General features: G+C 36.6%; 1 protein-coding gene across 1 annotated transcript in view; it reads right to left on the bottom strand.

Annotated features, from left to right (window-relative positions):
- The window catches only part of trub1 (TruB pseudouridine (psi) synthase family member 1), a 41,004-nt gene extending 23,113 nt beyond the window's left edge, over nt 1-17,891 (bottom strand). Inside the window, exons 1-4 of the mRNA XM_064321324.1 lie at nt 17,722-17,891; nt 17,327-17,425; nt 13,121-13,176; nt 3,868-3,949 (exon numbers count right to left, since the gene is read on the bottom strand). Coding sequence (XP_064177394.1) covers nt 3,868-3,949; nt 13,121-13,176; nt 17,327-17,425; nt 17,722-17,848 — 364 coding nt within the window. The 5' untranslated portion in view covers nt 17,849-17,891. The remainder of the gene's footprint in view (nt 1-3,867; nt 3,950-13,120; nt 13,177-17,326; nt 17,426-17,721) is intronic.

Here is a 17,891-nt window from a genome sequence, read left to right as displayed (position 1 = left end):
TCCGTTAAGTTCTCACCGGGGGCTGCAAAGGTAGTGATTATTGGTTCCATGTTGATTTATTTCCATACGAATTGTTGGGGGGGAACTGATAGGCTATTACCGTACTTCTTACTTTGCTGCCCGGACATTTCCCCCAAACAAATTTAACGCGATACAGAGAAGTTATCGCAACATATAAGTAACTTCCTAATCCAATACATTTTTAAGGCCTATCAAAATCACATTTAAGACCTTTTTAAGGCCTAAAATTCTGATTATTACATTTAAGACTTTTTAAGACCCCACAGGAACCCTGACAAACCTTCCATGCATTTTTCAAGAAAATCTTCTGATTTTGACATAAATATATCCATAAATTTTTCCTTGAGGGTGAGACATACTGCAGGTGTGTCCTATTAGATATGGCAGAGAAAATCCTGTACTTCAGTGTGTTCGGGCATCTCTCCCACGATATGTCAATGATCTATGGCACTGTGGGTGTTTTGCATCAAAAAAGTACAATAAGAAATGGAGACCATCCTCTGAACTGTGGTTGCACTACTACTGAGAGGCCAATTTAATTAGAAAGTCCAATCTCACTCAGGTCAATGTTTGCTTGGGTTAAGACTGCACTTCCTGTCAACCCTCCTCACCAACAAACCTTGGATTGTTATTGGAACTCTATATTCTGAAGCCCATATTAAAATGTTATTAGACTTTCATTATTGTTATTAAAATGCAAGGCTTAACGTATTTTAAACATTTAAATTGGAATTTGATCCCTAGAGCAGCTTCCTTTTAGGACAATGGGCCTCATTCACCAATAAGTTTTTTCTTAAATTTGTTCGAGAAAATTCCTAAGAAAAGTCTACGTCAGATTCACGACGCGTTCTTAAACCACAGAATTGTTCGCACGTGTTCTTAAAATGATGAATCCCATTGTCCTCGTAAATGGAAAGTGCGTGCCAGTTGTTCCTAATTAGCATAGGTAAACGCCCCGCCAATCCCCATAAACGGGCATGAGACTGAAGGGCCGTGTGCACACACAGAAATCGAAAAGAAAAGTTGAGAGCGAAGTCAATAATGCCCAAACGAATATCTAAAGACGATGGAGCACCGGACTCCAAACGTAAGAAAATCTTCAGTAGTTCTGAAGTGGAGGTATTGCTTCAGGAAGTGAACAGCACGACATGTCATATTTAGTAGTCAGTAGTGGATATGAAATAACACAAAAAAGATGCATGGGATGCTATTACTCGTTCAGTGAACACCGTATCCGGAGAAGGGCGCACAACTGATGAAGTAAAAAAAAAAGGTTTAATGTCAAATATGAGGCAAAAAAAAAAATGCTGGTGGGCGTGGGCACAAGGAAATGTGTGTTATGCATTCAAACGTCAAAGCGCTTCTCGTCACATTAATACCGCTAATTAGATCAACTGGCAGTAAACCCGTCGCTGCACAAAAAATTTATTGCCAGTTCATTTTGGTGTCACCCCCCTCTGATGGTGTCACCCGGTGCGGTCCGCACCCCCCTAGTGACGCCTCTGAATAAGTGTTCTCTTCTTCAACATGTCCATGTGTTTAAAAAATGTTACTGAAGTGCTTAGTTTGTATTCAAAATTTAAACATTTGCTTTTGCAGTATAGACCAAATATTGCATAATTGGAACCCCCCAAAATAAAAGGTCATGTAAGAGGGAAGTCAAACTGGGACCCAGAAAAGGCTGGCATTTGAACGAGCCGGCACGCTGGAACTCGTCCTGTACTTCAAAGGACCCGAGAGCCCTGTGGTAAAACAATAAGTTACTCGGACTTCCTCTGGATGAGCAGGCCATTTGGCTCTCTGGACTGTTACCCTCTGGACAAGACTGAGATAAGGGGAACTGGACTGGTTGTTTATGGTTGTGTGAGCAAGCCGTTGGCTCTCTGGAATGTTACCATCTGGACACAACTAAGATAAGGGGAACTAGTCTCTTTGTCTGTGGATGTGGGTGTGTGTGTTTTGGGGTCATAAAGGGTGAAATGTCTGGCCAAATGGTGGGGCAACTGCACGGGACAGTACCACAGTGTCCTTATGTGGGCCCCTCTGCCATTACACTTTTTATTTATTTCCTGGATCTGGACTTTAAACCATCTGTTTATCCTATTTACAAACCCCGGAAAACCGTACAAACCATGCACATGTTTTCATTGTATTATTGTATTATGCCTTATGTAATAATAACATGGATTGCATGTAAAATGGTTAAACAAAAGGGTATTTTCATGACAACTGCACCATAATATTACATCCACTTGACATGTTTGGTACGGAAGTATTCAGGGAAATTCAAGCAATTGAATGAAATATGTTTCATACCAAATAGAATTTAATAAAACATAGTTACAGAAACTCAGGAAAAAACTAACACAATGGAATGTCCTCTCTGGTAATCATCTCCTTTTCCCCATTTCCCCACTAATTGTTCTAACAGCAGCCTCCAAATGGTGGGGGCCGAAATTCGAGATTTATGATTTATGGTATTTATGGTAATTTATGGTAATGCCGCCTAGACCAAACGCGGGATTTGGCTTAAAAGGAAGGGAGACAAAGCAATCGAGGAAGATCGTAATCGACTTCCCACACTACACAGACTCTGTGTTGTGTGTGTAGCTGGACAAGGAAGATCGTAAACGACTTCCCCACGTTGCACATGCTCTGTGCTCTGTGTGTAGATAGACAAGGAAGATCGCAATCGACTTCCCACACTGCGCAGACTCTGATTTCGTGTGTAGCTAAACAGGCTGGGTAAGAACTTTTTACTCTATATTTATGTTTTTTTTAATGTATATCTATATTTAAACCGTATAATTGATTGTGAATTTGAAGTTAATGACCTACCTGCCTGTTCAATAAATTCTTCTTATTTTTAACTTGCGTGGTCTTCATGACTCTAATCCATTTTATCTTCTTTTCAGCCAAAATTCCGCTTAAATACTCAGGGGGACAATTATGACTAGGACCTACTGATCCGTTTCAGGCCAGTTTTAAGCGGGATATGAAGCAACGCCTTCATATCTAACCCGTGGCAACGGAACCAGTGCATTCTTAATTATAGTTGTGCCCTGTTCTTACGAACAGAGGAAAAATAACTAACATCTCCGTTTTGACTCACACCAGCCAAAGGAAAACACGCGGTGCCTTCCCCTCCAGCTACAAACCCTCATTGGTCTAGCTGTGAGGAGTTTACAGTCACTACAATGGTTTGATTTTTATCATTTATTTACAGATGAACTCCCGCTGAGGCAACCACCCTCTGAGGCGGAACCTGCCACCTTAATGCTTTGTAAAATAATGAAAATAATTATTTAAAAATATTATTAATTATTAAAATATTATTGTAATTTAAATCCTATAATATTATACAACTGTAGAATTGAAGAAAACGCAATAACCTATTATTTTGCACAAACTTACAGCACTCAAATGTGCGTAAGTGTGCTTTTCAGTGTGCGTAGATTCTGTTCTTACCTAAGAACAAATCCCAAATAAGAAAACATTGGTGAATGTCAGAATCTTCATGAAAACTGCGTAAGTCGGGTTTAAGAAGAAAATTCTTCTTAAGAACAGTTGGTGAATGAGGCCAAATGTTCCTACTTTAATTGCATTTTCAGTGCTTTATTGGTTTTGTCTGATTGTTAACTGTTCTAATTTCACTGTTGACTGACTTGAATCTCTTTTGTTGTAAGACCCCTTTTTACTTTTAATGCTGTACCACTAACTACTTTGAGTTGGATAACTAGGTGCAATATAAATAAAATGCAATATATTTATTTGGGATGTTGTGTTTGGATACAGCACATCATTGCACTGTATGGTCATATTTAGGGAGAGAGCATGTGATCATACCAAATGCTTTCTCTTGTGTGACACTCCCTGTAGCATCCAGAGTATCTGTGGCTTTTCCTAGCTCCCCAATGGCTGTGTATTTCTGAGGAAAGATGGACAGACATAAGTTACAAATCACGGACCTATGAATCACTAAAGATGTAATAATGTCCCCCCACATACTATCATGAATTATCTTCTAATTGAAAAAGATAATGACCAATGTTAAGCATCTCATATCGTCAGCTTAACTCATATGTAAAGATTCTGGCAAAGGTACTGGCACATAGTAGTACTATTTTATTCACTATTATTTCAGCTGATCAAACCAGATATATTAAAAGTACCATTACTTTAACAACATAAAGAGAAGGTTAAATACTATGATTATCCATCCTTTAATCCCATTCCTATGGAATCAATTTAGTGCCAAAAGTATTGTCCGCGTAGGAAAAAAAAATTGCACGCGTAAAAAAAAAAAAATCACAGGCGTAGATGTGGAAATGTTTCTTGCGATCAAAAAAAATAAAATCAAACACATTTTTCTGAATTGTAAAGAAAAAGTTCACAAATGTAAAAAATAAAATTGCAATTGTTTTTTCTCGCTCGTTTACGATTTAATTTTTTACGGGTACGGTTTAATTTTTTACGATTACGATTCTGTTTTTCTCGCGCTTGGGGTTTTGGCATGATTTTGACATGGAGGCGGAGTGAAGGGAAGGGAGCGACTTTATTGGTCACTCGGACAAATGCGTCATTGGAATGCGCCGTGGTTATCTCCCCTGACTGAAGGCATGCACATCATCATTTACTTGGGAACATGGCGGAGTAACGACATTATGGCTGCATCCGAATAGTCAAAAAAATTACGTCCTATGTCTTTTCCTAACCACTTCCGGCGATATGGCGGACCGGGCAAGCTGCGGCTTCTAAGCTCTCGCTGAACTGCCCCGAAATTTACATGAAAACTTCAAATTTTATCAGTCAAACAAGATAATCCTACTTTCTCTTATATTTCACTTAATACTAGGGGTCTAAGAGATTCTATAAAAAGAAAATCAACCTTCCTGTTTTGTAAAAATGAAAAAGCACAATGTTTTCTTCTTCAAGAAACTCATTCTAATGACATGGATGAAAAATTCTGGTCAAACCAGTGGGGAGACAAAATACTTTTTTGTCACGGTACAAATAGGTCAGCAGGCGTTGCTATACTTTTAAACAATTTCCCTGGGAAGATTTTAACCACTAACAGGGATACTTTTGGTCACTGGATAATTTGTGTCTTTGAAGTAAATGATAACTTTCTGATCCTAGGAAATATATATGGATATAACAACCATAACCAAAACAAAACTATGATTACTGATATTTACTGAAAGGCTGTAAAGGATCTATGTCAAAGGTATCCTACTGAAGATTTTATATTTGGAGGTGATTTTAATATGGTGATGGATGAATGGCTTGATAGAGCAAGCAATACAATCCTGTATTGCTTGATTTTTGTAGTGTGTTTAATGTGAAAGATGCATGGCACACTGAAAATCCTGGTACCCAAATTTTCACATGGTTTAAACCTGATGGTTCAATCAAATCCAGAATAGATTTTTGGTTAGTGTCAGAAAATAGGCCTAGACTGGAGTCAAACTCTACAATTTCTGTAGCACCTCTAACAGATCACTGTATGGTTAAACTTATTCTTAAACCCATAAACACGTGTCTAAGGAAAAAAGGATACTGGAAATTTAACTCAAACCTTCTAAAAAATGAAACCTTTTGTCAAGAAATTATAGCAACGATCAATGATATAATCGAAGATTCAAATTTTACAACTTATAGAGATACGTGGGAGTATTTAAAATATAAGGTACGTCAGATTTCCATATCAAATAGCAAATTATTAAGCAGGGCTAGTAAAAAAAAAGAAATGGAAATCATTAAAGAAATAAACTGTATCTGTAATAAATCTTCATTAAGTGAGAATAACAAACAAAAACGTATTCTCCTGCAATCCTCGCTAGACAACATTTACATTACTAAAGCCAAAGGAGCATATATAAGATAAAGGGCGAAGTGGATAGAGGAGGGTGAAAGGAGCTCAGCATATTTTTGTAGATTGGAAAAAAAGAGACCAGAGCGGAATGCTGTAAAGGCACTGCTAATCGATGATTAAGAATGTATGAACCCTGATAAGATTTCTAAGGAAATCTTCCAATTCTACAGTAAACTACTCTTCCTCTTATTCATGCATAGATGCTGACGCTTTCTTTGAGCACATTAAGGAATGGATCCCTAAAGTGGATGAGAGTTTCAAAAGTGTATGTGATGCAGACATCAGTATGGATGAAGTGGAAAAAGCCATGAAATGCTTATCTTTAGACAAATCTCCGGGTTCGGATGGTCTAACAAGTAATTTCTATAGGCATTTTTGGGAATATCTTAAAGACCTTATTTTCCATGTTAAAAGAAATATCTGAAACCCACAACTTCCAACTACTATGAAGCAAGGGATCATCACTCTCATCCCCAAACCTGGTAAAGATCCAAAATTAATTGACAATCTTAGACCTATAACCTTGCTTAATAATGACTATAAAATTTTAACTCATATTTACGCCAACAGATTGAAAACCGGTATCACACAAATTATCTCAGATACAAAGTCAGGTTTTATAAAAGGATGATCAATTCATAACAATATACGACTTGTGCTTGACTTACTGGATTACAATTATTTAATTGATGATGAAGGTTTTATTTTATTTTTAGATTTTTTTAAAGCCTTTGACACGATTGAACACAAGTTTATGTTCCGTACTCTAGAATTGTTTGGATTAGGAGAAAACTTTATAAATTTAGTTACTTTATAAGGATACTAATAGCACAGTCTTATTATCACAAGGTACGTCTCCAAGATTCTCATTTGATAAAGGAATTAAACAAGGTTGTCCCATTTCTCCCTTGCTTTTTATTGCAGCAGCGGAAATGCTCTCCATTCTTATAAAAAACTCTGATTTTGAAAAATTGACAGTGTTAGGCAAACAGCTGGCAATCAGCCAACTGGCAGATGACACAACCATATTCATGAAAAATAGTAACCAAATTCCAAAAATCCTCAAAACAATTGATCTTTTTTCTCGGGCATCTGGCTTAAAATTAAACCTTAAGAAATGTGAATTACTACCAATTCAGAACTCCCCTCTGGCGACATTTCATAATATCCCTGTTAAATCAACCATTAAATACCTAGGCATACACATTACAAAGGATAATAATACACTAGATAATCTCAACATTTGGAATATTTTAGATAAATGTAAATCTTATCTGAATTCGTGGTTGAATGAATCTGGAGTGCATCTCCAGATTCATTTACCCAGCTTACTTAATGTCACTTCCCAAAAATGCATTAAAAGCTATAAACCAGGCTAACTTTAATTATATTTGGAAAAGAAAAACACATTATATTAGGAAAGGAATTATGGTTAAAGAGTATGAGGAAGGAGGGCTAAAAGCCATTGATATTGAGGGTATTAATGGTACTATTAAAAAAAAGTGGCTAAGATCCTTTTTGAAAAATGAAAACAGCTTTTGGTTCCATATCCCAAGCAAAATTTTTATGAAACTAGGAGGCATCAACCTCCTCCTTCGATGTGATTATGACTTAAAAAAGCTCCCTGTTAAATTATCCGCGTTTCATCAACAGGTATTACTATATTGGAAAATGATCTACAAACATAACAAACATAGTCCCCATAACACCCCATTGTGGAATTGCAGGTATGTGGTACTTAGGAATAAATCTTTATTCTACAAAAATTGGCTAGAGAAAGGAATATGGTCTGTAATGCACTTATTGGAAAATACCGGAAACATTATACCTTATGAGATTTTTTGTTCAAAATTAATTATCAAAAGTATGATAATGTCATCAAAGCAATCCCACAATCTATAATTGTGATGGCTTATAACTTATATCAAAGTAATGTAAATCCACATCTTCCTAAACTTTTGGTGAATGGACATGCTCTCACTAATCTAAAATTGCCGAACACCACAATCCGGAAAGCCCTTGTCAAGGAATTATATCCTTTTTCATCAAACAGAAACTCAATCTTGCAATATTTTTCCGAAGATGAAGCTGAGAAATTAAGAACAAAATTTTTGTTTCTAATTGCACCAAAAGCGAAGGAAGTCGCTTAAAATTCTTAATGGAATATATCCTTCCGAGGAACTTTTAAGACGTCGATTTGGTCTAGATCATAACAATTGCTCATTATGTGATGAACACATTGAAACAACAGTACATTTATCTTATGAATGTAAATTTGCTAGTGCCTTCTGGGAAGATTTGCATTACTGGTTATTTCCTAAATTTGACAATTTCTCTGAATTAACAAAAGAAAATGTGATTTTTGGTATATTTATGAAAGATGGAACACATGACTTAGCGATTAACATAATTATTATTCTTGGAAAATTCTTTTTACATAAGAATAGATTCCTGAAAACACAACCGAATTTCTACATATTTCACAAGGAGCTGTGTCATTACTTTTTATCACTGAAACTTATGGGGAAGAAGAATGCTTTGAAACTCTAACTTAATAGAGGAACTTAAACTTGCAGAGAACCTAGGACTACTCTCCCTTTTTTAATTTTTTAATTTTATTCTATTGTATTTACTTTTTTTTTACTTGTTTTATATGTGATTGTTATATGATGCTTGTCTGTTGTCTGAAAAAGAAGTGTTTAATATTGTACCATGCCATTTATATTTGTAAAGATCTTTTCATACATTTCAATATAGGTAAAAAAAAATAAAATGTCTTTTCCTAACCACTTTTCCTTGACCTCGATGGAAAACGTCATGAGGTCAAGGAAAGATGTGAACAAGAATTCATAAGGACTTAGGAAAAGACAACCGCGGTGCTAAGAGAATCCGACTGCACTTACTAGAGCCCGGCCGATATATCGGTATGGCCGATATATCGGCCATTATTTGACTTTTTTGACGACATCGGGATCGGCAGTTATGCAGCCGATGTGTCCCGATTTTTAAATAAGTATAATAAACAAAAAAAACATTGATTATTTATCTGTACTTGTCTGTTCGAACGTTGTAATTGCTATTTACTAGAGTTATCCAGTAAAGGGAGCTCTAATACAAGTGTGAACTGCAGCAGCTGACGCGCTACTTCTGTAATAAGACGTTTGTCACTCGTGCCTCATCCAATATTCTCCACTGCAAGACTTGTCTGCACAGATTCGATTGCCACAATAAAAGTATGTATATTTAGTGAAAGTGTTTAATTAAATGCGTTCATACGACCACTATGTTTATCAATCCTCATTATCAAGCGAGCGAGCTAGCTAACATATTTGGTTCACTTTAGCAAGCTAGCTGGCTAGCAAGCCTTTATGAAGTGGCAGTGAGCACATAAGCAGCGTAGGATCTACATTTCCAGAGGACATCGCTGTATTCTCAAATAAATAACCAGCCAAAATAAAATGGTGATTGAATGCATCACACATTTGTTTTATTATCTGAGATGATATTAGCTACTATATGAAGCTGTGTCGATAGCCAACGCGTTATTGCAAGCGAGTGTGTCATCTAGTCACGCGTCATCGTAGCAAACTAACCAGACAGTAAAAACGCTGATAAAACACTTCTAACATGAATCATTTTAAGTCATGTTATCTAGCTTTGTTGTGATAACATGAGAGAAGAATTGCTGTTGGAGAAGTGAATCAACCAACAGTTAGCGCGGGTAACCTGCACGAAAGCGCACTGTAGTTTTTTTTCACGTATTTCATCCAGTCAATTTAATTTCATCTAACGTTACACTTGATTCACTCATTAGCTCCGCTAGATAATGTCTAGCAGACATGAACTCTTTGAGATCATGTAGCAGAAATAAAATAAGAAAATATAATTAATTTAACTTACTGAGAATATATAATAAGAAATAATGAGGCTGTGTCAATAGCTAATGCGTTATTGCGAGCAAGTGTGTCATCTAGTCACGCGTCAGAGCACATTGTAGTTATTTTCACCACCAAATTCTTATGGACAGGGAAGCTCGCTAGATAAAGTCTTACTCTTTGAGATCATGTAGTAGGAATAAAATAAAAAAATATAATTAATTTACTGAGAATAGATACTAAGAAATAATAATAAATTAATAACAACAACAATAATAATAATATTTATAAAAATACATGTTTGAAACTGGAAAACTGATTTTTATAAATTAATTTTTTATAGATGGCTGGAAAAGAAAGGAGTAAAATCAAGGTGTGGAGTTATTTTGATTTCACACACTTAAAGATGGTGTTAATATATATTTAATTTAATATCATCTTTTACATTTTTTTATCTAAAAAGTTCTTTGTGTGTTTATTTTTATTTTTATTTGTTTGCTTATAAGTTAAATGTTCTTAAATATAGAAACTTTAATAAAATTAATTAAAAAAAGTTTTTCAAATTGATTTGAAAATGTTGCACTTTTTGACCAACTTCTTCGGTCAAAACATCGGTAATCGGTGGGCTAAGACTCTCCAAAATCGGGATCCGCATCGGACCCAAAAATCTGGTATTGGTCGGGCTCTAATATTATTATTAGCTAGCTATTACACTTGTTATTGTGGATAATGAAGTACCAAGTGATGGATTGCTGGTTATGTTACTAAAGTTAACTATTTAGTTAACTTCCCTCCATGTCAAAATCATGCCAAAACCCCAAACGGAGAAAAACAGTGTGTGTTTTACGTGTGTGATTTTTTTTCCCTACGCGGACAATACTTTTAGCACTAAATTGACGCCATACATTCTACTGAGAGTCAGCTCTTTAGAAGAAGCCTCTGGTGGAATGGGAAAATACAGTGCAGTCCATAAGGATTTGGGCAGTGACTATGTACAAAAAGAGTCTGTAATTCCTACACGGATGACCAAATATGGATGTAAAACACCCTTAAATAAAAACTAACAGTCTGCACTTTTTTATTTATTTATTTTGAAAAGGGACAATGTACATTAATCAACATTTAAACAAATGTAAATGTACCCGAGTTAGCCAAAAGGCTAGTTATCATCAGCATTTAACCTTGTATTTAACCTCACTGTTTCATTTCAAATTCAGTGTTCTGGAGTACAGAGCCAAAACAAATACTTACGGACTGCACAGTATATTATATGCACTTAGAAAATTTGGGTATGGCCAAATTTCTATTTCGTGGATTTAGCCATTTCATTCATCTCTTACTGGCTCGGTGCTAACAAAGGATACGTACACTTAACTTATTAATACATTTAAGAACAAGACTGGGTTGCCCCTTGTCATCATTGCTATTTGCACTGCTAAGAAACACCTTACCTGTGTACTAGGGCTGACTATTGTTAGGTGCCTCTCGATACAATGCATATTCCAAAATGTGCTGAGGGTCCCGATGCAATACATTTTCCAATGCACATAGGGATGCACATACCATGGAATACCAATAACTAGTATAACTAACTGGTATATACTGACCTTTTCCTACATAGTTTCTCTACACTCTTATGGCGCTTTTCCACTACCTTGCCGTGCCAAATCACACAATTTGGCACGATTTGTGAAATCGTCACAAACACGTCATCCCATGTTCATGTTTGTTCACCGGCAGCAACCGCCATTTTTAAATACCACAACAGCAAGAGAGAGTAACGTTAACTAGTGAATTCTACAGTCAATATCTGGGATTAAATATTGAATAAATAAACAACCTTACCATTGGTTTTACGCATAGAAATGTCCCTTTTGAGACGGAGTGGTCATATATTGTCTTGGACAATCCGTTTGTGAAATATATGCGCATTTGTGATGCCTGAGTACCTTCCAAAATAGCTGTGCGTTATACCACACGTGTTGTTTACGGCGTTGTCGCCCTTTTTATTTATTCAGTAGGTGAGAGTATAAGCTTTCTAACGATGTATAACATATCTAATTTTGCTTTTGGTATAGCGTTTTATAGGTCAGTGTAACCAAAAATTTTCTTATCCTCGCATTCACTTATGCATTCACTCTGTGATAGCAGTAAATGACGCTGCACCTAACAAAACGTTGCCAACGATTTTTCGTATCGTTATTATTGAGGACTTCTGGGCATAGCTAAGCCATATGTTTGCTGACAGACCTATCTGACACCATTTTCTGGAGCAAAACAGAAGTGGATAGAACTGTCATTGATTTACTGTCTCTGTCTCTATCTACTGAACACAGATAAAATGTCATCATTGCTATGTAAGTATTACTGCTCAAATATTTCGGTTATATACGTTATTTTTGAAATTGAGCGTTTTTAAATAGGTTATTGGTATTATATATGTGGATATTTCACACTGTAATGTTAGCGTTAGTTAGTAGTGTAATAGTTTTTGTGATACATGTAACAGTGATGACGCGAATGTTGGAACATTGCCAAAACGTGGTGGACGGTGAAAATTGTTTTCATATCGTCCCATCCCCAAAACATACGAGAGTACATAGAAATACATACAAGAGTTAAACGCTTTACTCCTCTTTACTCCTCCCATGACTCCTCCTACCTTCACGGGTATGTTGTGTAATGGAGAAGTGCAACAGGCAACATGGCATGGGTAGGATACAAATGCTTGTCATCCGGTACCATGCCGTGCTGGTCAATGGAGAAGCGCCATTAGATGATGTCAAAAAGGATCTAACAAGATGCCCAAACCTGCCTCGGTTGGGTACATCAATTCTAGTAAAATGAATATGATAACTAAATTCCTCTACATTTCTCAATATATCCCAATTTTCATAGAAAAGTAATTACAGCACTATTATCTCAGCATATGGAATGGGAAATGCCCCCATAAATGCAAAGCTTTCCTACAGAGACCCAGGTGAGTTGGAGAGGGGGGTGCTGCCTAATTTCCAGAATCACTATTTGTCTGTCAACATCTGCTGGGTTTTATATTGGAAAAACTTTCATGTACCTTCAAAGGACATTCGCTGGTGACAGTGAAGATGGGGTCATTCCACTAAAATTCTCTACTGGAGCTCAAGTGGAACAAGAGGAAAAATATGCACCAGGAGATGGATCCTATAGTGTCACACATGTAAGACTTCCACAGCATCTGGTGTCTAGCCTTTGAAACTCAAAATTACAAATAACATAATACCCTTCACTCATAATGAAATGCCCTATCAGGCTGGTTTGGTCACTGATCCTGTGCATTCACCTTTCCTGTGGTTGTTCGAAATGCACTCACCTTTGACCCCTTGAGCATAGAGCTGAGCATCTTGGTACCATTTCCAATTCCAACCACTGAAAGAGATAACTTTGATAAGATAAAACAATTTACTCATAAGTTAGTTTTGTACATTTTGCTTAACATGATTGTGTTAAATCTGATTGCAACTTTGGGAAACTGTTCTCAATTGTCTTGCATCAAGACATAATCAGTTTTTTGTTGTTGTCATATCCTCCATTATTTTTATATACAGTTGCAATCAAAATTATTCAACCCCTCTAACCCATAAGATGTCTTTGTGATGTGAATAAAATTTCATGACAATGTATCAACTAAGGCCTTTGTAAACAGAAATACATGTTTATTATCAAGTGATTTTGAAAACATACAGCTGAGTTTACTATTTTTATTTACTATTTTATAAGGAAAAAAATGAAATTCTCTCAAAAAAACCAATGACCAAATTATTCAACCCCCAAAAGCAGTACTTTGTGGAACATCCTTTAGCTTTTATAGCTTCCAATAAACGCTTCCTATAAGTGCTCACAAGCCTCTGACACCTCTCTTTTAGAATCTTGGCCCATTCTTCCTGTGCAAATGCTTCATGTTCACCAATATTCTTTGGTTTTCGTGATGCCACTGCTTTCTTCAAATCCCACCAAAGATTTTCAAAGGGATTTAAATCTGGGGACTGAGAAGGCCAGTCAAGGACATTCCAAGATCGTTCCCTGAACCAAGCTTTGGTTGACTTGGATGTATGCTTGGGATCATTGGGCCTCATTCACCAACTGTTCTTAAGAAGAATTTTCTTCTTAAAACCCACTTACACAGTTTTCACGAAGACTCTGACATTCACCAATGTTTTCTTATTTGGGATTTGTTCTTAGGTAAGAACAGAATCTACGCACACTGAAGAGCACACTTACGCACATTTGAGTGCTGACATGTTTGTGCAAAATAATTCGTTATTGCATTTTCTTCAATTCTACAGTTGTATAATATTATATGATTTAAATTACAATAATATTTTTTATAATTTATAATATTTTTAAATAATTATTTTCATTATTTACAAAACATTAAGGTGCCAGGTTCCGCCTCAGAAGGTGGTTGCCTCAGTGGGAGTTCATCTGTAAATAAATTATAAAAATCAAACCACTGTAGTGACCTTTTATTTTTGGGGGTTTCAATTATGCAATATTTGGTCTATACTACAAAAGCAAATGTTTACATTTTGAATAGAAACTAAGCACTTAGGTAACACTTTTTAAACACATGGACATGTTGAAGAAGAGAACACTTATTCAGGGTTGTCACTAAGGGGGTGACACAAAATGACTGGCAATACATTTTTTGTGCAGTGTTTTGTGCAGCGACGGGTTTACTCCGATGCAGTTTACTGCCGGTTGATTTAATTAGCGGTATTAATATGACGAGAAGCGCTTTGACGTTTGAATGCATAACACACATTTCCTTGTGCCCACGCCCACCAGCATTTTAAAAAAATTTTTTATTTTTGTCTCAGATTTGACATCAAACCTTTTTTTACTTTATCAGTTGTGCGCCCTTCTCCGGATACAGCGTTCACTGAATGAATAATAGCATCCCATGCATCTTTTTTTGTGTTATTTTATATCCACTACTGACGCTACTAAATATGACAGGTCGTTTGCTGTTCACTTCCCACAGCAATATCTCCACTTCAGAACTACTGAAGTTTTTCTTACGTTTGGAGTCTGGTGCTCCACCGTCTTTAGATATTCGTTTGGGCATTACTGACTTTGCTTTCAACTTTTCTTTTCGATTTCTGTGTGTGCACACGGCCCTTCAGTCTCATGCCCCTGTATGGGGATTGGCGGGGCGTTTACCTATGCTAATTAGGAACAACTGGCACGCACTTTCCATTTAAGAGGACAATGAGATTCATAATTTTAAGAACACATGTGCAAACAATTCTGCGGTTTAAGAACACATCGTGAATCTGACGTAGACTTTTCTTCGGATTTTTCTTAATAACAAATTTAAGAAAAAACTTAGGAAGATATTGGTGAATGAGGCCCATTGTCTTGCTGGAAAGTCCAATGATCACCAAGATTCAGCTTATGCACTGAGGGCATCACATTCTTCTCCAGAATGGCCTGGTATTTCAAGGAATCCATGGTGCCAGTCACACGCTGAAGATTGCCAGTACCAGAAGCAGCAAAACACCCCCACAGAAGGACTGACCCACCTCCATACTTGACTGTGGGGATGGTGTTCTTCTTGTCATAAGCTGCACCTTTCTTGCGCCAGACATACCACTTATCCATGGGTCTAAACAATTCCAGTTTTGTCTCGTCAATCCATAAAATATTCTCCCAAAACTCCACAGACTTATCCAAATGACGTCTTGCATATTCAAGTCGATTTTTCATATGCTTACTGCTTACTGGTTAGGTGTCCGGCCATGAAGGCCTTGCTTGTTCAATATCCTTCTTATCATCTGTACTGATACTTTTGTTCCAGCTTTCAAAAGGTCATCCTGTAAGCCTTTGGCAGTAAAATGAGGGGTTTTCTCAGCAGTTCTTACGATGTGCCTGATACCAGTTGATGTAACTTTACTCTTCCTTCCACGTCAAGGTAGGTTTACTGCTATTTCATGACTTTTAAACTTCCTTATGATGCTGCCAATTATGTCTCTTTGAACTTTCAATATCTTGGGAGATCTTTTTTTTATCCATTGCCTTTTTTATGCAATGAAATAATTTCTTCTCTTAACTTTTGAGAGAGCTCCTTTGTCTTTGGCATGTTTGCTAGTCAGCTTCAAATTGATGTGACGAAGTGCATCGGTGGGATTTATATGTTTATCACAGGTGAAGCAAACAGTATCGTTATGGATTTCCTAAGGGCTTAAGTGTGTTTCCACAAAATTTAGTCACTTTACAGACTCGCAAATATTTTAAAAATGGTGATATTGAATGGGGGTTGAATATTTATGACATGGCTGAAATACAAAATTTACATGCTACTCGGAAATCTTAAAAAATAGATTTTTATTTTGAATTTTAACAGAACACACAAGTGACATACATGTTGTTTTTTTAGTTTCAAGTCTCCCAAAAAGCATACATTTAAAAATATTTACAGTTTCCACAGGGGTGGAATAATTTCTGAAAATAATTTTGATTGCAACTGTACCAGGTTACTGCCAACAAGAGTGCCAAGAATGATATGGCTTCTACAGTCAGATGATTTTCAGAAGTAGGTGGAACCATAGTACCTTTGAGAAGAGTGATGTAATTCAAGAGTGATATCAACAGATTTCTGAACGGTATTGAAGACTGATAAAGGTATGAATAAAGAGTGTATAAAATGTAACAAATTCATGTCATATGAAGAATTTTGACAACTACATTATTCTTGTTCTGAACATAAAATATTTTTACTCACTGGATAACAGATTATTAAATGTGTTATTGTCAACAATGCAGAAGCATGTGATATTCTACTCGATTGCACAGCAGTATTCTTAAGCTTATCTCTAAATTGGTTACTATTTCAAAATGACTTTTTTTTTTTTTGGTTATGCACATTTTTAAACAGCACAAGTCTTTGTTTCCTAACACAATTGGAGCAACGCACAATGGGATTTCTGGCAGTTTGGCTCAAGTCTCCCTTTTTAAAGGTATCCAATGTGGTTTCAAAGGATATCTGTTGTAAAAGGTGGTATGCTATTACGCGTGGCTTTTCATGATGAACATGGAAATCAAACAAGCTAGGAATCAAACAGAAAAAACGGGACAGTGTCCAAACAGTAAAGTCAGTGTCTGGGAAGTTCAGAAAAGAGCAGGACAGTCAGACCATTATGAGAAGTCACAAAGCAGGGCATAACATGTTACCGGGTTGAAGGCTAGTGCCGCAGATATGCATACCTGGTCCCGGAGAGCCACAGGTTCTGCTGGTTTTCGTTGTTACCCTGCACTTTAATCAATTAGAGCAGCCGATAGCACAGTTAACTCCACCTGGTCACTTGGGTCTGAACTGGGTGCCGATTTTAGGTGAAAACAATAAACCAGCAGAGCTTATGGCTGTCCAGAACCAGGGTTGCAGACCTCTGGCATAGGTTAACGAAGGACACAATTATACTTGTACCAGCTCGGATTGAAAAAGAAGTCCAGACTACAGCAGTTAGTATATTGTGTCTGTTTTTGTTTTTGTTAACAGTAGGATAATCAGTGCGCTTACCTAGCACACCAGAAGCAGCACTGTCCAACGTCCCACCGTGGCCGAGTTTCAGCGCTTGTTTTTTTCTCTTCCGTGGGTTATCTTGTTTAAGACCGGCCTCTGTTTTGAAAGAGTTTCTTTTAGTATTGTTGAACAGACTCGGCTAGCCGCCATCGGCATACTGAAATGACAGGCAAGCTATCATAGCAATGATAATATCGACATCAACAAATTCAACTTGTTTTAAATATTAATTTAGTACGCTTGGTCGTTGCTCTGATTGTCGTGCACTTTAAATCAATGCATTCATAATCAAGATTCATAGTATTCAAACAGGCTAGCTAGCTAGCAAGGTGACAAGTTCATTTCACATTATTTTTCAACTGTCCATTTACAGATTATGAAATTCCAAATACCTTGTAATAGCTTTGATTTTAATATGTTTAACACATCAGCCGATGTAGGTCCTTGTTTTTTATAAATCGCGAAAAGACCGTGTAAAGAATTCAGTTTAGACTTTGAAGCCATTTGTGCACCAGCCATGCGTTTTTTTCGTGGCGTAAGTTGATGACGACATAAAACCTGT

The sequence above is a fragment of the Anguilla rostrata genome, chromosome 2 (genome assembly GCF_018555375.3).
Source record: "Anguilla rostrata isolate EN2019 chromosome 2, ASM1855537v3, whole genome shotgun sequence".
Taxonomy (NCBI): Eukaryota; Metazoa; Chordata; class Actinopteri; order Anguilliformes; family Anguillidae; genus Anguilla; species Anguilla rostrata.
Note: the sequence above shows the minus strand (reverse complement) of the source record. Positions and strands in the feature narration are given on the sequence as shown.